This window comes from Mustela putorius, unplaced genomic scaffold (genome assembly GCF_011764305.1).
Source record: "Mustela putorius furo isolate JIRA1106 unplaced genomic scaffold, ASM1176430v1.1 tig00003909_pilon_pilon_pilon, whole genome shotgun sequence".
NCBI classification, from domain to species: Eukaryota; Metazoa; Chordata; class Mammalia; order Carnivora; family Mustelidae; genus Mustela; species Mustela putorius.
This window is the reverse complement of record NW_025422057.1, coordinates 24,554,803-24,575,891: the sequence shown is the minus strand read 5'-3', so window position 1 is coordinate 24,575,891 and position 21,089 is coordinate 24,554,803. Positions and strand designations below refer to the sequence as shown.

The window sequence follows — 21,089 nt, the reverse complement described above, 5'->3', positions numbered from 1 at the left end:
TAGCTAAACCATAAGAACTACAAGATCAAAAGCTCAGAGAGCAACCATCAAATTATTTGCTTACTATATACTACGTGCTTGGCATCATGCCAGATGCTCAGAAGCATACTGTCCTTTCCTTCAAAGACTATTTACTTCCCAGAAGTTCCTTCCTTTCCAATCCAAGTACCACTAGAATCCAGGTTCTTATGACTCAAGGCCTAGTCTAGGAGCCTGATGCTTATAGCCACCTGCTTCTAGGGTCATCCTTTCTTGAATGATGGCTAAAGTAATCTGCCCATACACAATTCCATTTGGGGTACATGTCCATTCAGGAGTTTTTTTTATGTCTGCCCACTGTCAGCTGAATTGAGTATAAACATCTGAGCTGGACATTCAAGGTCAGACGTGGTATGTATGTCCCTTTGTTTCCCACTACCCTATGTAACACTCAATGCTCCAGACAGACTGGACACTTCTTGTGTCTTAACCTTCTCCAGTTTTTCTTGTCTCTGCAGACACCACTGACTGAAACTCTACCTACCCTCATCTGCCTGTGAACCCATCCTGCAAAGGCCATTTCAAATGCCATCTTCAAAATGACTTAACCTGGCCTGTTTCCCTCATTTGAATTCCCACAGAACTTTGTTCAGTTTCCCTTGAATAAAATGATCTTAATCTACCTGGCTATAATTATCTACTTGTTTAATTCTCTTTAATAAAAATAAATCCCTCGAGGGTGAAAATTATAAGATCACGTATTTGCCATTCACGTCACCTCTGAGGAACCTTGATTAGTGTCTTCCACATTGTAGAGGTTAGACAGATAATTACACTAAAGCATTTATAATGTACCATGAAAATTATTAGGAATAGTATAGAAGAAGGAAATAGTAAACAATATAAGACTATACATGAATAAGTCCTAAATTGTGTATAATCTATCACAGATGTGACAGCAGCTTGGAAATGAGAAACATTGCTTTAGAATTCATTTTACAAAAGACATATAGGCACTAATTTACTCTGTAGCTGTCTCTGGGATTAAACTGTGGAGCCCAAGGATGAGTAACACAGTTCTTAACTTCAAAGAATTAATACCTGGTGGGAAAGACAGACATGCACACAGGAAATTGTGACATCAAAGGCTGAGGCTGTAAGAAGGAAGTGAGTCTAATGGAATCCCACACAGGGGCACAGAAATTTGCCCTAAGGTTAGGATGGCACTGTGGATGCAAGATTAGAGAGAATTTAGCCTGGAGGGTATAAGTGACAGTAAAGTGAAGCCATGGTGGGGGCAGGAAAGTCAAACCTAATGGCCCCATTGAAGTCATAACCAGGGAATGGGAGCAGGAGTAGATGAGGGGCACTGTCCTGGAGAAAACTTGCTGTAGAAGGTGGCATTGAGGTAGAAGCATAAGGATTCAGAGAGAAAACTGGCAAGAGAGTGAGCTAGGAGGCAGGTCTGTGAAATGACAAGAAGAAATGACTGGCTAGATCAGAAAACTCATCCTGGGGAGTAGAAAGAATATGAATAGAGCAGGTGGGAACAAATTAGAGAGGGCTTGGAATCAAGGCAGAGCACTCCTTGAATTGCAATGAGATGCCTGTTTGCAAATGAGATGCCTGTTTTGGGTTACTATAGATTAAGGCCAATGAGGTCAGTCCTAAGGTTGGTGCAGAAATCAAACTGTGAAATAATAAAGGAACTGGAATGGAGAGGACATTGGACAGATTGGGGAGCTTTCCCTGTAAGGTTTCCTTCTCAAAAGGTCTACACCTAAGCCCTACTGAGTGGACATTAGCTTCTGTGACTAAGGCCCAACCCTGGCCACAGCTGATGGGACCAGGAATGGACACCAGATCTAAGGAGAATAGATCAAACTCTAACCATGTTTCTAACCAAGGAACAGAGAGGTAATTTTCAAGATGGCAGTTAAAAAAAAAGTCACTGTGAAAAAAGGCCCTGAGAAAGGTGGAGGTTAGGAAAGGGCATAATTTGCCGACTAAACAGAACAGGCTTATGTATGGAAAACGATACAGCATAGGAGCTAAGAACTTGGACTCTGAAGTCTTACTGTCTTTACTGTCTGGGTTTAGGAGTCAGCTTTACAGTTTACTAGTTATGTGAATTGGGGCATTTTTTCTTATTCTCTCAGTGCATCCATTTTTTCCCACCTGTCTCATGGAAATGAAAACATATCTTTCTATAAAGTGTTTTGAGGATTACATGAAATATACATACAGAGTACAGGAGAATGCCTAGAGCATAGAATAGTCAATAAACACTAGCTATGAGGAACACCCACAGGACTTGGTAACTAACTGTGGGATAGAGGAAAGAAAGAATCAAAGATGGCTCTAAGGAGGAGAAAAATAGGGAACAAAGAGCCATCTTCAAGTGTAAGACGATCACCAGTGGCTACACTTCTAGGAATAATGAAGTAAAGCAGTTTCTCACCCTTTGGTACTGTGTCTTCTATCTTATTAAGTACAGTCACCTTCAAGGTTTCTCCATTAATCATTAAAAGATGACCCTCTTCACAGCCAACATATATGTCACTTGTTGGAGTCCAGCAATGCATAGATGGGTGAAGCAACGGATATAGATCATCTTTAGGCTTCAGAGAAAGATAAGAAACCTTGTGTTAAGACAGCATACATGGTTTAAGAGCCAGAGAAATACCTAAGAGAGTAACTTCCAAAAAGAAATAAATGAATATGGACCTATATACATTCATTGGTCCTGCCATTTGCCAAGATCTAAGAGAGCTTATCCTTCCTTTCTCCATTTATCTCTCTATATTTTAACTCACTAAGAATATATAAGATAGTCTTGTCAGCACATGTGGAGTTCTAGTGTCACAGATTTTCATGAAAATTCTGAGTAGCAACATCTACAATGTTTCTTGGTAGAGTTTTTTGGTGTCTTGAGTCTAAGGAAGTCATTGTCTAGCTAAAATCACCCTTTTTGAGGAAGATTTTTGTTAACATTTCATCTGCGTGGCGGTGGGAGAGGGTGGATATTATTTTTCTTCTTTTTTTTTTTCAAGATTTTATTTATTTATTTGACACAGAGAGGGAGAGAGAGATCACAAGTAAGTAGAGAGGCAGGCAGAGGGAAAGGGGGAAGCAGGCTCCCTGCCGAGCAGAGAGCCTAATGCAGGGCTCTATTCCAGGCTTTAACCCACTGAGCCACCCAGGTGCCCTGGATATGATTTTTCTGGAGTGGTTATGGAGAGATTGGCCTAGATCCTTTGGTTAGTTAGCTTTTACGGGAAATGAGAAGAGGACACTCGTCTGATTCTGGGGGCCTTTCTAATGGGGTTCATGAAACATCCTCTGTGGTTTTGATATCATGGAAAACTCAAGGAGAAATGCAGAAAATCTATGCAATGTACCTCAAAGAAGTTGGCTTTGGGGAGTAAAAATAACAAGGATCTAGGATCTAAAGCAAACTTTTCTTGTAAAGGAAAAGGCAGTGAATATTTTAGGCTTTGTGGACCACATAGGTCTCTGTCACATGTCCCTATTATATTTTTAAACACCTCTGTAAAAAGTATACAAGAACATTCTTAGCTTGGGGCCAAACAAAAGCCTGTCATTGGCAGCTTTTTAGGGCATTTGCTCCCCACAGCACTGATTAAAATTCTGAATTCAGGATATCATAATAATAGCACTTCTTCCTTTTTAGTTAAACAAGTCAAATGTACTAGTTTACTTATTTTATATTGAGAACATAGCATTTAGAACCATCTGAGCTTTTTGTTATGCTATAGCATTATTTAGAATTACATTAGCTATAACATAATGCTTTGCTTTCTTTAGGATCCTTATACCCACTGGAACAGAAAACATCTTTAATAAGCTATTGGCCAAATTAACAGAATTTTTAAGTCCCCTGAGAGCTCCATGTTTATTGCATTCTTTTGTTGACCCTTCCATTCACCTAACAAATATTTATCGGACACTTACTACATTCTAGTCACTGTTCTAGGCACAGGGATGTAGCAGTGAACAAAACAGACCAAAAAAAAAAAAAAAAAAAATCCCTGCCTTTATGGGGCTTACATCCTGTTCAGGGCAAACAGAATAAAAATAAGTTAAGAAGTTAAATATAGGGGTGCCTGAGTGGCTCAGTCATTAAGCATCAACCTTCAGCTCAGGTCATGATCCCAGGGTCCTGGGATCAAGCTCTGCATCCAGCCCCTGGTCTGTGGGGAGCCTGCTTCTCTCTCTCCTACTCCCCCTGCTTGTGTTCCCTCTCTCCCTGTGTGTCTGTCAAATAAATAAATAAAATATTTTTTAAAAAAGAAGTTAAATATGTAGAAGATCATATGCTGAAAATCACTATGGAGAAAAATAAACCAGAAGTTGGGGAATACTGCAAATATATATAACCAATCATTTTTCAATTAAAAACTCCTCAATATATGCAAGCCATCTTTCTAATAAATACTCAATAATTTAAATAATGTATTATATACTATTCATTTAGGACTGGTTTGTAGATTCAAGGTAAAGCAGGTATGGTGCTGCCAAAGTAACCATTTCTACTAGATTCTCAGCAAATATAAACTTGTTATGTAACTTATATTTAAACAAATATTTATGGGATGTTGGTTATATATCAGGCATTGTGTAACATCTTAAGTGATCCCTCTTCTCAATAGGATAATCACTTGTTGAGGGAAAAGAAGTATGAACAAATAACAGAATCAGAAAACATGGTAGATCATAGTAGAGGGGTGTTAAGTATTATGGGAGCATTGATGAGAAAGCACTAGGTTCTTGGTGGCATGAAGAAAGGGTGGAGAGAGAATTACCATTTGGAATGGACCCTGAAATATGACTAAGGCAAAAATCATATACAGCAGCCATCACCATGATAATTCTTTTAAAGGATATATTAACTTTGGTCAATGATTGACATACTTCACGCCCTGGTAGTCTTGGATTGTTAGAAAACAAATACTTGATTAATAATCTGGCCACCCTATGGGCCAAGAAAGGGGGGCAAAACAACCCAAGAGGATTAAACTACTGCTGATTAATAACATTTTTGTGGTATCTAATTGAGATTTGACTCACAGGGAAGTTACTCACTGGATGCCATTATTTAAAAGTTTCTTGGGCTGTCTTGATGACATCTAACCTTAGATTATATATCACAAGGGGACAGATTCTTACATTATGGCAACAGATTCAAAAATCTTTTTAAAAACACACATATCTGGTTCTCACACCAGTGGACCTATGTGTATGCAACAGAAGGTGAAGATTTAAAATTTGGACTTCTCTGGCTATATAATGTTAAACTGGTATTGTGTTTGACTTTTCTTATTTTAAGATAAACATGGGCTTATCTTTCTATTACTCTCTTTCATCAATAAATATGTTCTATTGAGCTATTTAAAAATGAAAGTGATACAATATGGATTATGTGAGCAGAAGCAATAATTTTTAACTCTAAAAATTCTAAAACTTTTAAAAGAAAAATGTGCCAAGAGTATTTAAACATATTTGTTGGTAACACCACCTTGCTTAGCTCTCCGGACTCATAAATCAAACATTCTGATCACTTGAAGACTGAACATGAAAAATTAGAATCCAATTTAATATTATTGCTTTAAAAAAATGTAAGTATCCAAATATGCTTCAACATATTTCAGTTTATAAAAGAAATTCCTATTTAGTGACTTCTGTTAAAAAACAAAAAGGTAGATGGAAAAAGAAAACCGTACACTTGAGATCAAATTCATTATCTTGGATCTTGTTTTTCCCCAGATAACATCTGCCTTTGATTTCCCCCATGCTACTGCTAGATACTGTTTCACTTGCCTTAAATAAGTTGTATAATGTGATGCAGGCCTATTTAAAGGCGTATAATGTGCCTTTATAGTGTTAGCTAAGAGAGACATAATGGGAGTATTTAATGTTTGTAGTCTTGTGAAAGTCCACAGCCTGTCAATTTTTAAGACTCTTATATGCATTAGTTTAGTACTGATTTCTTTGCCATTCATTGATACCCAGGTCACAAGAAATGTCATTCAAAGGAACAGAATCAAGATATTTGAGATTTTTGGTTATGCTTTCACTAACTGTACAGACATTAATCAGTATTTTAGCCATTTTTCTCACCTTACTTATCTATAAGGTAAAAAATAAATATTGGAAAAATTAATTTCTAATGTAAATGTAAACTATATGGCTTTATTAATATTCCCCATGTGATTTTAAAATGTAGAACTTTAGCATTAAATTTCTGTTTTCAGAAAAAGATTAAAATGCACTGAGTACCAAAAATCCTAGGAAACAAAGATGTCTGTCTATTATGAGCATTTAAAAAATGCTTACTCCACATTCAAGTATTTAAGGAAGGCATTTCATAGCATTTTTCAAATGACAAAGACAGATGACTGAATTTTACACATTTTAGGTGGGGTTCATCCTGTTGTGCAAATTGTGAAAGATGAGGGCGCCTACGAAATTTATGGCGAAGAAAAGATTTTAGATAGTTGAAAATGTGGGTTCCTAGGCATCAAAGACTAAACATAGAAGCATTTTTTTTTCAAGTTGCAAACCTTGATGGCTGATCTATTTGTATTTACTTTGCTGCCCCATTGTGGCTGAGTTTGGTTGTATTTCTAAGGCTGCGATTTGTGCTATGAAAAGGATTCAGTCATTTTCTGTATTAAAAAAGTGAACAATGATCATCCTTTAGAGCTTTAGAGGAAATACTAAGAGCATACACAACCTAATCTCTTGCCTCTCAGAAATTTTAAACAAATTAATTACAACACTGAGTTATTTTTAACATTTATGGCTTAACTCTCTGCAGTGGCCAAAATATTTGGGAGCTTCTAATTCCTTCCTTGGCTTAGAGTTTTAACACAAATATTAGCGTAACATAAGTTCAAGAGGCTCAGCAGAATCAAGCTCCTGTTTCCCAAAGGACCTTCATGTGCTATCTCTGCTCCCTGCCTACCCCTTGCGCTGCACCTGCACCCCACTCCATCTCATTTACTTTGCTGCAGCCCCCACAGGTTTTCTTAGCTCCTCAAACCTACAGATTTATTTTCTTTCCCTCAGGGCCTTTGCATATACAGCACCCTCTGCCTGACCACTCTTGACCGGTTTGTAGCACTGAGCTTCCTTGTCCTTTAAATCTTGATAAATATGTTGAATGAATGAGTGTATAGCTGTTAATAAACTCCCACTGAAACTTTCTTCCACTATTTTCCAAGGCCGCCTTCTCTCCTGGATTTTTTTCCTACTTGTGTGTTCCTTGTCAGAGCTGTCTTCTAACTCTCGATTCTTAGCAAATCAGTTTCCTCTCTGGCTCTCTCCCCTGACATCTTTAGTCTTTTTTCTATCATCCCTCTCCCATTCCAGTGCTCCACTAACCCCTCTGGGGTAATGATTCTGCTGGCATCAGAGTCTCCAGTCCTACCTTCTCCATCCCAGCAATAGGTCTGCTTGCCCAATTTCCACCTGGCATCTATGCCCTCCCAGCACCCCAAATTCAATATGTCTAAAGCTGAAATCAGATCTGGGCCCCTTCTTTCTGTTATCATTGCCATTCTTCCAGTTAACCAAACTCAAAACTTCAAAGTCCTCATTTCTTATCATTGCCAAGGCTAATCTGTATTGAAAACCAGGATGATCCTCTCTAACCCGCATGTCTCACGGGATGGTTATGAGAATCAAATAAGCAAACAGGAAGAGGTGCCAGGTAATTACCCTGAAAGTTTCTGCCTCTTCTCCTACTAGCCCAGCAATGGCTGACAGTGGGAGCACAGGTCCATAGATAAGATCCTTGGGCAATGAGGTGGGGAAAATTACATCTGTTTCATTACAAAATGACCCATCTTCCATAGGAAGTTTTACTGACCTTTAAAAAAAGAGAAATCAGAATAATCAGATTAACAAAAACGAGTCACGGATGTAACTACTACATATTGGTGATAAATAAGGTGGGGAGGTATTAAAACTTATTAAAAACAAGCAAACAAACCAGTTAAACACCAAAAAATAGATATAAAAATATATATCACAAAAGGACAATAGTGCAGTTATAAATTAAGTACATAGGAATTTTCCAAAATTTTCAAAGTTAAAATCTAAAGCAGGAACTATACATTTGAACACTGGCAGGACCAGGCAAATGAGCTGTGGCCAGGTGGGGGACTGTGACAAATGGGAAAGTACGTTCCCTCCTAAAGGTGGTAGAGGTACCACTCAGTTCCAACTAAGAGGGTTTGTTGAGAATTCCGGTTCCAAAATTTCAAGAATCTATCATAGTCTGGATATTCATGAGAAATCTCTCAAATACTAAAATTTGCAATTAGTTCAAATAAAAATCAATGTGAGCCAAAATAAACCTATAGATCTTCCTAGGTTTATGATGGGGTTATGTCCCAATTAAGGCTTGAGTGTTTTCTAATCCTGCTTGCTTTCTGAACAAGGACAGTCCACTTACTTTGCCTCTCATTTCAGTCGCTTATAGAAAAATCACAACTCATCATTCAGAACTAGAGGAGAATATTTAAGGCAAGCAAAAGGAGAGAATGCCAAGATAAATTATTTGCCCACCTGGCAAGGATATGATAGAGACATTACCCATTTTATCAGTGTCTCTGCCTAAAGACAGATTTGACTACTCGCTGGGTTCTTATAAAAAAGAAATTGAGACATGAAGAGTACTGAACACAAAGATGTGTCTTTTTTAGGGCTCTCCAGTTAAACAACTTCAAATTTTTCTTAAGAAGGCAACTTTTCAAAAATTGCGATTTCAAGAATATACATGTCCAATATCAAATTAGTCTTTAACATGGTGGAATATATTGGGAATAGTAAGTTTAGAGGCACCTTGAGTCTTTGAACTCTCCTTAAAAAACACACCATTATCATCAATCACCATGGCACTGGTCATAAATTTTCTTTTTGACCCAGTGCTATTTAAACAGGTAACTCCCAGGACGCCACCATATGCAATTGCCCTCTGTTTATAGATTATGTGGCTGAAGGAATAATATATGCTTTCCGTATCTAAAAGTTTATTTTTGAGATTACAATTGGGCATCAAAGTAACCGGATCAAAATTCATAACTGTCCTTTTTATAAATAGGCATGTTTTGAAATACCAAAAGCGAATAAAATTCTGACAAATTAAACCATGTTGGGAAAAGCTTGGGAATGCCTTGAGATTTAAAAGAAACTCATTAAGAGATCAAGTCATAAAGAATCCTTGCAAAATGCAAACAACCACTCCGTAATTATATATGTAGAAAGATGTTATAACTTAAGATGTTTAATATGTACATGTAAAGCCAGTTAATTCATCAAATTGATGCAATAACATTACATGCATGCAAACTAAGATCTCCACTTTGCTCTGTAATAGCTAAGTCTCTTACTTCGCTTTGAGATGATGCTCTTCATTACATCTTTCAATGGTCCACACAGTCACTGCACTTGGACTTGATAAGCACAGCTGGCGCCAGTTCATAGGGTTAAAAGTCATCTGGCTTACATCTACACCAGGTTGTGACTTCTTACACAAAATGACACCTGCTTCCCAGTTCCTTAGAGGGAAATGTTGTTTTGCAAAAAAATAATTCATTTGAATTTCACATCTTGAGAACAATTATCTAATTATTTGAAAACAATCTTAATTCACAATACAATTTATTTAATCCATGGTGTTAAACATAAAATTTATTAATGATTATGCTTATCATTATACTGTACCTAAGAAAGCAAAATACCTATGTGTTTTAAAAGTATTACTTTGTCTCAACTAATCTTTGACTAAGCAGGAAAGACTATCCAATGGAAAAAGACAGTCTCTTCAACAAATGGTGCTGGGAAAATTGGATAGCCATATGCAAAAGAATGAACCTGAACCATTTCCTAACACCATACATAAAAATAAACTCAAAATGGATGGAAGACCTAAATGTGAGACAGGAATCCTTCAAAATCCCACAGGAGAACACAGGCAGCAATCTCTTTGACCTTGGCCACAGAAACTTCTTGCTAGACATGTCTCCAAAGGCAAGGGAAACAAAGGCAAAGATGAACTATTGGAACTACATCAAGATAAACAGCTTTTCCACAGCAAAGGAAACAGTTGACAAAACCAAAAGACAACTGAGGGGATGAGGGAAGATATTTGCAAATGTCTTACCAGGTAAAGGGCTAGTATCCGTGACCTATAAAGAATTTATCAAACTCAACACCCAAAGAACAAATAATTCAATCAGGAAATGGGCAGAAGACATGAACATGTGTGTTTCTTCAAAGGAAACACACAAATAACCAACAAACACATGAAAACATGCTCAACATCACTCAGCATCAGGGAAATATAAATCAAAAGCACAATGAGATACCACTTCACACCGGTCAGAATGGCTAAAAATAACAACTCAGGAAACAGGTGTGGGTGAGGATGTGGAGAAAGGGGAACCCTCTTACACTGTTGGTGGGAATGCAAACTTGTGCAGGCACTCTGAAAAACAGTATGGTGCTTCCTTAGGAAGTTAAAAATAGAACTACCCTATAACCCAGCAATTGCAACTTCTAGGTATTTGCCTCTCACAGCTAATCTCTGGTTGCCATCATTATGATCTCTTAATTAAATCTTCAAATCTGCCATTTCTTTTCTCTGACCTCATGGCATTTGCACATACCTTTTCTCTGCTTAGAATCTTCTTCCTCATCTTCACAGGTTGGTTCCCACTCATCCTTCCAGTACTGTTATAGGTTGAATTGTGTCAGATTTATATGCTGATGTCCTAACCCTCAGTACCTCAGAATGTGACTGTAATAGGGTCTTTACTAAGTTAAATGAGGTCATTTAGTGTGGTCCTACTCCAGTAGGATGAGCATCCTTATAGAAAGGAAAGGGGAAATATGGAGACTGACCCATATACAAGGAAAACACCATGTGAACATGAATACAGTTATTCACAAGCCAAGGAGAAAGGCCTAGAACAGATTCTTCCTCATAGCCTTTAGAAGAAACCAACTCTGCTTACACCCTGATATTAGGCTTCAAGACTCCAGAACTGTGAGACAATAAATTTCTGTTGTTTTGTCCATTCAATTTGTAGGACTTTGTTAAGGACAGTCCCAGCAAACTAATCTATCCATCAATAGGTGAGTGAATAAATAAACTGTAGTATATTCATTCCATGAATAGGAAGGCATGAACTATTGATACATATCGCAGCATAAGAGAATTTCAAAATAATTATGCTACATAAAGAAAGTAATTATGCAGCATAAAAGACAGACCAAAAAAAAAGTCCATAATGGATGACTTCCATGTATATAAAATTCCAGAAAATGCAAACAAATCCAGAGTGATAGAAAATACAACAATGGCTACTTGGAGGCAGGGGTTGAGGGATGGGGCAGGAATGGTGTAAGGGTGTGTGGAAGGGCCTACAAGGAAGGATCAGAAAGGGACACAAGGAAACTTTGGAGTGACAGATATATTTATTATCTTGATTATGGTGATGGTTTCATGGGTGTGTACACAAGTCAAAACTTACCAAATGATATTCTTTATATATGAACAGTTTTTTAATATGTCAGTTATACCTTGAGGAAGCTGTTTTTTAGAAAAGAAACTACATAAACTGAATATGGTTCTCTGAACCTAGATTATTATATTTTGGGATAAGAAATGCAGGTGTGTAAGGTATATCCTCAATCATTCCCAAAATGGTTTGTACTTCCCCTTAAAAGAAAAACTATACCTCCCACAGGAGTTTATATTATAGACAGAAGAGTGAGTACGGCTTTGAGGTTGGCCCTATGAAAGGCCCAGCAAAGACCACAGATGTGTCTTATCCACAGGTATTTCCTATGCAGCTGGCAAATGTGGTGTAATATTCCACTCTCTGAACATATAACTGTTCTAAAGTCTCTAAAAACAATTACTTCCAATTTAGCTCTAATAGAGAACACATCTTAATTTCATCATTAGTAGAAAACAGGCAAACCACTCAAAGCTACCATTTATTTGAAGGGAAGATGAAACTTTATGCCTTTATTATTCTTTACCCAACAAAGGAAACATTATAACACATCAACAAAAAGATTATAATTTGCTCTCATATAGCTTTTGCCCTGCCAAATTTTATGTCTCAAAGTTGCAATGTTATTCAGCCTTCTGAACAGAACTTCTATTCCTTCCACTTTTTTCCCTCATTCCAGATTTTTCACATGTATGTCTTTTAATACAACCTAGAAGGACAAGACTAAAATGAAATCCAATGAAAGGAATTCTACAGCATGCTGTAACTTACCAAAGGGCCAGTTCAAATTCTGGGAGAGAGGAGTAACTAGCCAGGTAGGTGCCACAGTAACTGAATGAAAGTAAAGTGTAGTCTAGAAGAACATTGCCTAAAATATAAAATCCATTACAAGGATTTAATTATAGTGTTCAGATTAACTAGTCTTACAGTTTATTTCCCTTATCTAATGGTTTTCACATAATTCAAAGGCATTTAGCTCTTGGAATAACAGATCTCCTACCTGATTTCTAAGACTATGAACAAAAACTAAGAGCAAATTTAAGATTCTTTTTTTAAAGGCATTAGAGCTGGGGTGCCTAGCTTGCTCAGTCAGTAGAGCATGTGACTCTTGATCTTGGGGTTGTGAGTTCAAGCCCCATGTTGGGCATAGAGATTACCTAAAAAAAAAAAAATTTAAATATACTAAAATGAATTAAGACCATAAGGTCACTGTCTCTAGACTTTAATCAAAATTGAGCATACTGTACTGTGTATGTCCCAGTGTGATTTGAAATGACCCAAGAATAATTATGTATTCCATAAATATATGAAACATTATAATTAGAAGAGTTACTCAAACAACTTTAAATACTCTGGGGTGTTGTAATCATCCTAGCTTACTTCCTGATCTCTACACCTTGGGCCACAGCTGGCCCTTTGTTCAGTATCTTCCAGTTCTTGGAACAGCTATAAAAAGTTCTTTCACATTTGTCCCTGTAGTTGAAGACATGAAACAGAAATTCAAGTCTTAGTAACAACATGTTTAAAATGTGCATCGTGAGGATGCTTCTGCCCTCCTGCGTATGAGGATCTGATTTGCCCTCTATCTGCTGTTCTTCAGTGTGGTTCCATAGCTCCCAGCTCTGTCTTCTCCCATGTCTGTCTTTTGACATTCGTATCTCTTTTTATTCTATGTACTTTTAATGGTTGTTTCTTGCTTTTTTGCCCTTCTCACTTTAACTGACTGTAATAAAATTCTAAACTTCATCATTTATTGAATTCATTTAGCATAGTCTGATCAACATAGAAAACTTGTATTTATTGAGCATTCAGTGCAAAAATAAATATTTTTCTATGGGATAGAGGCCTCAATAGAATAATTTTCTATCCTTCCTATAGATATTTCATCTCATGACTGAATATTATTACTTTTTCATTTTATTATTTTCAATTCTAAAAAATACATGGTATTTGAATAAAAAAATAAATCTTTACAAGAAAATATATCCTCTGTAATATCACTATAAAATTTGGTAAATTTCTCGTATTTTCTTCTGTGTTTACCTGTAAATGTATATTTTTTCTTTAAATATAACCTTGAAAAAAATGTTGCTTTTTATAACTGTAACAGTTATGGATTAAATATTATATACAACAATTCATTTAAAAGACTTGGGTCATACAGTGTCACTCCTATTTACATTATATTGAGCATTTTATCAATAATAATTCTTCAAAAATGTGATTTCTAATGTTTATATAATACTCTTTTATGAGATATTTTAACTTATTTAACCATATCCATATTACTGGAGATGTAGAAGTTCCTAATCTTTTGCTATTATGAGAGTGCTATTAACTCCAGCACATACAAATCTTTGACTATATTTCTGATTTCCTTAAAATTGAATTCTAGTTCCTCAGCTGAGTTTAACTGGGTTAAATATGGTAATATTTACTTCCCAGGAAGATCATATCGATTATTCCCACTTTGGAGGGATGGGCTAAATGGGTGATGGGTATTAAGGAGGGCACTTGAGATGAGCACTGGGTGTCACATGTAAGTGATGAATTATTAAATTCTACTCCTGAAACCAAACTACACTGTATGTTAATTAACTTGAATTTAAATAAAAACTTGGAAGAAAAAAAATTATTCCCCCTTTCAGCAAGAAAGTGTGCTACCAATTTCACTGCACTCTGCCTAGCAGTTATCAGCTTTCAAAAATCATGATCTTGGGGAGCTTGGGTGGCTCAGTGGGTTAAGCCTCTGCCTTCAGCTCAGGTCATGATCTCGGGGTCTTGGGATGGAGCCCAGCATCAGGCTATCTTTTCTCAGCAGGGAGCCTGCTTCCTCCTCTCTCTCTGCCTGCCTCTCTGCCTGCTTGTGATCCCTCTCTCTGTCAAATAAATAAATAAAACCTTTAAAAAAATTCGTAATCTTGATAAGCAGAAAAACTTGATCTTGGCTCAAACATTAAGTTTTTAAGTAAATATTGAGAGAATATCTTTGATATTAGTTTTTTTGATATGTAGTTTTGTAGTTTGGGCAGTTACTTTTTCCATTGTTCTAATGGGATGTCTGGTTGTTTCTTATTGTTTCCTAAACACTCTGAAAATACTTGATCGTATTTGTCCCAAATATCTTCCTCAGTTTATTTTTTGCCCATTAATTTTTCAAGGTATTTTTGATGTTCTTAAGTTTTAAATTGACATGTAATCAGTCAGTTTTTCTATTTTTTTTTCCTTTGTGTGAAAGGTTCTTCCCCATCCTGAAATCATTTCAATATTCCCATACTCTCTGCTTCTCAAATGGGTTTGTTGTTTATATTGAACTCTTGTCTGATGTATGTTTTGATGTACAGTATAACATGAATATCCAACTTGATACTTTTGTTCAAATAATTGTTTAAAGGTTTATTTATTTATTTATTTATTTAAGTAATCACTACACCCACGATGGGAATTGAACTGATGACTCCAAGATTAAGAGTTGGATGTTCCATCAGCTGAGCCAGCCAGGCGCCCCTCAAATAGTTTTTTTTTTAAGAATTTATTTATTTATTTGACAGACAGAGATCACAAGTAGGCAAAGAGGCAGGGGGCCGGGCTGGGGGAAGCAGACTCCCCGCTGAGCAGAAAGAGCCTGATGCGGGGCTCCATCCCAAGACCCCGAGATCATGACCTGAGCTGAAGGCAGAGGCTTAACCCACTGACCCACCCAAGTGCCCCCAGTTTTCTTAACATCAATGTTAAATTATTAAATAATCTATATTATCTATTTTGGGGAGGAGGGGAGAGTATACTTAGCTTTTAAATATTCAAGCCCATGCCCTGTCTTCAACTCTTCCACTGATGTGGTGATCTCTGCACCAATACCACACTTTTAATCCCTATAGCATAATATTTAAAGGACCCTGTCTTACCATCATTTTTTTTTTCAATTATTCCTGTTCTCTAATTTTTGCTCTTCTAGATGAACTTCAGTATCATTTAAGTCCTCCTTGCTCTCTAAAACATGATAAACTTAGGAATCATTTTCTGTGAAGAACTATATATTAGGCGTTCCATCCAGGAATATATCTGTATATACTTAAATATTTTAAATCAATGATATTCTTGTAGTTTTCTTCACTGAGGTCACTCACATTTCTTCCTGAATCATTTCTAAGTATTTAAATTATCTACTTGTGGGGGTGTTTTGAAACCAGCATCTTAATAGCATTCTTTCATTAGTCCTTGTAGACTTTTGCATTACCCATAATCTCCTTTTCCATAGCTATACTTTTTCTGTTCCATATTTTATTGCATTGGCTAGAAATTTCAGGTTGATACTAAATAATTGTGGTAACAATAGGTATCCTTGATGACTTAATCATCATTTTATTGTGAATACCTTCAGAGTTTCATTATTTATAAGTGTTTCATTATTTATAAATATAAGTGTTTGCTACTGGTTTGAATTAGGGTTTTTTTTTAAAGATTTTATTTATTTATTTGACAGAGAGAGAGATCACAAGTAGGCAGGGAGGCAGGCAGAGAGAGAGAGAGGAGGAAGCAGGCTCTTTGCAGAGCAGAAAGCCCGATTTAGGGCTTGTTCCCAGGACCTTGGGATCATGACCTGAGCTGAAGGCAGAGGCTTTAACCCACCCAGCCACCCAAGTGCCCCTTGAATTAACTTTTAAATGCTTGGACAGGGCTACAGTCAAATAAGCAAAATGTTAAAGATGAAGAGTAATTACAGTCCATCTGGACAGCTACCAACATATGAATATATGAATATATGCCTTAAAAGTTGTTTCAGGGGCGCCTGGGTGGCTCAGTCGGTTAAGCAACTGCCTTCGGCTCAGGTCATGATCCTGCAGTTCTGGGATCGAGTCCCACATCGGGCTCCCTGCTCAGCAGGGAGTCTGCTTCTCCCTCTGACCTCTCCCCTCTGATGCTTTCTCTCTCAAATAAATAAGTAAAATCTTTAAAAAAAAAAAAAAAAGTTGTTTTAATGTTTTAATGTTGAGAACACAAATTTCCCCATAGATGTTATAAATTATATGTAAACTCCCTGGCTTAATCCAAAGACTTATTTGACCCATAAGGCTTATTAAATAACCAAGACCAGCCTCAAGCTCTCCTGAGCTTTCTACCCATGATGTGTTAAATGAGGGAATCATTAGATGGAAACTCCAGTATGTGCAATGGCCCATTGTGGGTCAGCTGTATCCATGAATAAGTCAATAATAATAAGTGGCGGGTAACAATGATTGATATATATGTGTGTGTGTCACACTGACATATCAATTATATGTGTCAAAATGACATATAATTGATATATCAAATATATATGTAACCTATATATTCATACATAATTTCATTTATCACCAAAGCCTTAACAGTAGATCCTACCATTATCCCCACACCTAAGGAAATTGAGGCTCAGAGACTTTAGAACTTGTATGGTATCAGTTTACTTGGATTTTCAATGAATCATCAGAAAAGGAAAAAAAAAGTATTCTGAAAAAGCACTAAACTGCATTTAGTGCTGTAATAGTCTTCTAGCCCCATGCTTCCTCACCCAGGGAATCTTGTTAAAATGCAGATTCTGGGGGCGCCTGGGTGGCTCAGTGGGTTAAGCCGCTGCCTTCAGCTCAGGTCATGATCCCAGAGTTCTGGGATCGAGTCCCACATCGGGCTCTCTGCTCAGCGGGGAGCCTGCTTCCTCCTCTCTCTCTCTGCCTGCCTCTCTGCCTACATGTAATCTCTCTCTGTCAAATAAATAAATAAAATCTTAAAAAAATATATTTAAAAAAAATGCAGATTCTGATTCACTAGACCTGGGATGAGAGCCATTTCTGCATTTATAAGAGGCATCCTAGGTGACACCAATGTTGAAGGTAAGGAGACCATAGACTTTTGAGTGGTAAGGCTGTAGCCCACTTCGTTAAATTCTCTCTGATCAGCCTGATACCTTCTTTAAAAGTGTGTATTGTGAAAAACAAAAGTACGCATAAAACACCCTTCTTTCATTTATGAGAACTAGATTTCATCACATAACAAAACCCTTCAGTTATGGCAGATGAAGAGTCTTGCAGGTTACCTTTTAATTTGTTCCTTCTGGTCAATCCAGGAAAGTTGTATATGTAGATGACAGGTTTGAGCCTCCGGTCAGAAAAAGCCACAACTTCATAAGGAACGTTAGCTGCCACGACACCCACAACTCCATTCATACACTGGAGTACAGTCTTTTTCTTGGTTTCGATATTAATAAATATTACAAAATTCCCACAAGGGTAGCAGATGGTGCTCTTGTTGATAAAATGAACATTCTGCTTAGGGAATCCTTGGACCCATCTTTGGGGGAAAAAAAAATGTCACCATTTCCAATACTTTTTTTTTTTTCTATACAAAGTGAACAAAAAGGCATTAAAATATTTGAAACACATCTATTCTACTCCCACACACTTTGTGCCCAAAACCATCTCTAAGATAAAAGAACACATATATTGGCTGTGAGACCGCTTTGAACGCAGGCACTACAGAAATTTAGTCTTAGGTCTTCACAGCCTTCTTCAGAGAAATTTTTCAGTGAAGCAAATCCTCTGATCAAACCTGAGAAAGTCTCAGAAGGACTTCTGGGGTGTTGAAAAAGTAAAAGCCACAGAAAGAGAGAAAAGATCTGGATAGAATAGAAAACAGCGTGTCAGGCTAAGGTTGTTCTATTAATCATTAGTTTTGATTTTAAACATAACTTTAAAAAAAAAAAACACACAACTTTGAATGGGGCAGCTTGCTTTGTAGTTGTGAGCCAAGCATAAAAAACTGTTTCTTTACCAAGATGAAGGGTGTATGCTGTTATTTCAGATCGAAAAAATACAGATAAATGTAGACAATAAATGGAATCAAGTCAACACGAGTCAAAAGGTTAGGACACAAAAGGAACGCATGTTTCAAGGAAGGGATGTGTGGGGGGTGTATGCTTCCGAAGGAAAGCCTGATTCTACTTTTATTTAAATATTAAATTAATGGGGCGCCTGGGTGGCTCAGTTGGTTAAGCAACTGCCTTCGGCTCAGGTCACGGTCCTGGAGACCCCGGATCGGATCGAGTCCCACATCGGGCTCCCAGCTCCACGGGGAGTCTGCTTCTCCCTCTGACCTTCTCGCCTCTCATGCTCTCTCTCACTGTCTCTCTCTCTCAAATAAATAAAATCTTTTTAAAAATATATTAAATTTATGCTTCAAGATGGTGGGGAAGGAAAGAAAGGGACACTCGTCTGGTGAGCGACTTCCAGAGCCTAGAGAGCAGAGCCGGGGCCGGTGGAAGTTACTGCAGGAAACTCAGCTGTGGAAGCCAAGAAATACCCGCTCTGTGCAGCTCTTTACGCTTTTCAAAAACCATAAAAGTGCAAATAACTCCGAAGTTAGTGGATAGTGAAGGAAGGGACTAAGGGATTGACGGCCCTAAATTGATGGGGGGGGGGACGGGGGCTCATCAAAGATGATTGGGACGGGATGGTAGGATGGGGGTGTGTGTGTGTGTGTGTGCGGGGGGGTGGGGTGGGGGGGAAGGTTATGTATGAAAGGTCGGGGGGAAATGGAGTACGGAGCCAGAAAGAGAAGGCAGGAACGAGGAGAGGAGGACAACTAGGGGTTAGGGAGAGAGGGGGAAGGTCGCAGAAAAGGGGGAGGAGGTGTGAGCACACAGCCGGATGTGGTCCCTGAATAGGGGGACGGGGGATGCAGACAAGAGGTCACCCAGGCAGTCTGCAGGAAGAACTCGGGGGGGGGGGAGGCGGGGAGGGGGGTAAAGAGGAGGTCCAAGCTTCGGGGAGAGCAGGTCTAAAGAACAGGAGGAAGAAGAGGGTAGTGAGGGGATTCGGTCAGAAGCAAGTTTCCGGGAGACCCCAGTCAGTCGCCCGGCGGCGGACGGCCGCACCTCACAGACAGGGACGCGCCGACGGTGGTGCAGACGTTCTCCTCTCGCTCCCGGCCTTGCGACATGAGCCGTGTTTCTCTCAGCCGGGTCCTGGGTAGGAAATGTCCGAGCCCTGCTCCGCTCTGAAGCCGTTACTTGGAGGTCCAGTCGCGGCGCCCGCAAAGCGTCCGCCGTTACCACGGTATCCGGGAGACTGGAACCCCTGCTCCCATTGGCTCTGTCCCGTAGCCCTGCTTCGTCTCGAGCCTAGCGGATTGGTGGAAGCGCTGCCGCGTCTCAGCCAATGGAAGAGCGGCGAGCGAAGCGAGGGGCGGGCCCCTCGGCGTAGGCGCCCCAGAAGCCTAGTCTCGGCCAAATAATTACAATATTAATAATATCAATAGCAGAGATTAATATTGTGTGCTGACCACGCCAGACGTTGTTCCAAGCGACACGCAGGCATTATTTCATTTAATCTTCAAATCACCCATCAGTCCCATCTGCAGATAAGCAAAGTGGAGTGGAGAGAGGGAACGTGCCCCAGGCTGCGAAGTTGAGGGGACTTAAAGCCGGGTGTTATCTAAATCTAGAGCCCCGAGCCTTTAATTACTGTATTACATTCCAATCGGTCCTCCGCGACTTCAAGGAGGCAGACAGCTTCAGGAAGCAACCTGACCGAAAGGCCCGCATCTAGTCCTGGTTTCTTCCTTTCCCTCATGTACCCTCTCTTCTCTCCCTCCCTTCTGTCCTCCTCCCCCTTCCATTCCTCTCCTCTTTCCTGCCCTCCCCTTCTCTTCTTGGTCTCTCTTTCCTGTCTGGCCACTTTTTCTCCTTCTTTTCATTCACAAATATTTACTGAATATCTCCCATGCATTGAACTAGTCACTTGAGACAACATAATGAGCCAAACAGATAAAATCTCTTCCTTCTTGGAACTTAGAGACCGTTGGGAATCCAGGAAGGGGAGGATTGACGTCCACTTCACTACACCAACACAGAATTATAGACTGAACTAGGAAGAAGAGGGGTATGGTACTGTGAGTAAATGTTTATGTTGAGGTCCCTGACGTGGGAAACAAAGGCAATAGAAAAATTAAATTTCTTTATTACTTACAGCCCATTGACAAGTCCTGGAAACAGGCAGAGTGACATTCTTCTAGAAACTCAGCTGCCTCAATGTTAGTACTTTGCTAAGGGCAAAATGCAACCTTAGCCTGACCTCTGGATCCTGTAAGTCTGCTTTAATATATGAAAATTCCTTTGGAAACCTCTTATATCTCTACCCTCCAAGATATGTGTTGGCGATCACCTCCCAAACATATAACTCAGTGATATACACTTGAAGGGTCTCATGACTAAGGTTTTATTGGACAATAATAAATGACCTTTTTCTAACAATAGCTAGCCCCCTCAAGGTCTTGGAAACCTTGCTTGCAAATTTTTTAGAGACTTTTGCTATCCCTAACCCCCTCCCCACTTGAAAATATACAACTGGCCACTGCTCATGACCACAGTGAAGCTCTTTTTGCCCACAGGTCCAATCGGTGTGCCTTAGTAAAACCACCTTTTGCACCAAAGATGTCTCAAAAAAATTTTTCTTGGCCGTCAGCTCCGAATCCCAATATCTTTCCTATATCAGTCTTTACCTAATTGGATGGGCAGTCAGAGGTGAT

General features: G+C 38.6%; 1 protein-coding gene across 8 annotated transcripts in view; it reads right to left on the bottom strand.

Moving 5' to 3' along the window:
* The window catches only part of CFAP43 (cilia and flagella associated protein 43), a 103,665-nt gene extending 84,037 nt beyond the window's left edge, over positions 1–19,628 (bottom strand). For 4 of the 8 annotated variants that reach the window (XM_004749308.3, XM_045068526.1, XM_045068524.1 and 1 more), the window contains exons 1-6: positions 19,438–19,625; positions 17,602–17,855; positions 12,303–12,399; positions 9,399–9,566; positions 7,723–7,873; positions 2,441–2,600 (exon numbers count right to left, since the gene is read on the bottom strand). In XM_004749308.3, the coding sequence (XP_004749365.1) occupies positions 2,441–2,600; positions 7,723–7,873; positions 9,399–9,566; positions 12,303–12,399; positions 17,602–17,855; positions 19,438–19,502 (895 nt within the window). In that variant the 5' untranslated portion in view covers positions 19,503–19,625. Of the gene's footprint in view, positions 1–2,440; positions 2,601–7,722; positions 7,874–9,398; positions 9,567–12,302; positions 12,400–17,601; positions 17,856–19,437 lie in introns of all 8 variants that reach the window. The other 4 variants (XM_045068528.1, XM_045068529.1, XR_006603133.1 and 1 more) reach the window with 3 other exon arrangements.
* Positions 19,629–21,089: the final 1,461 nt, after the last annotated feature.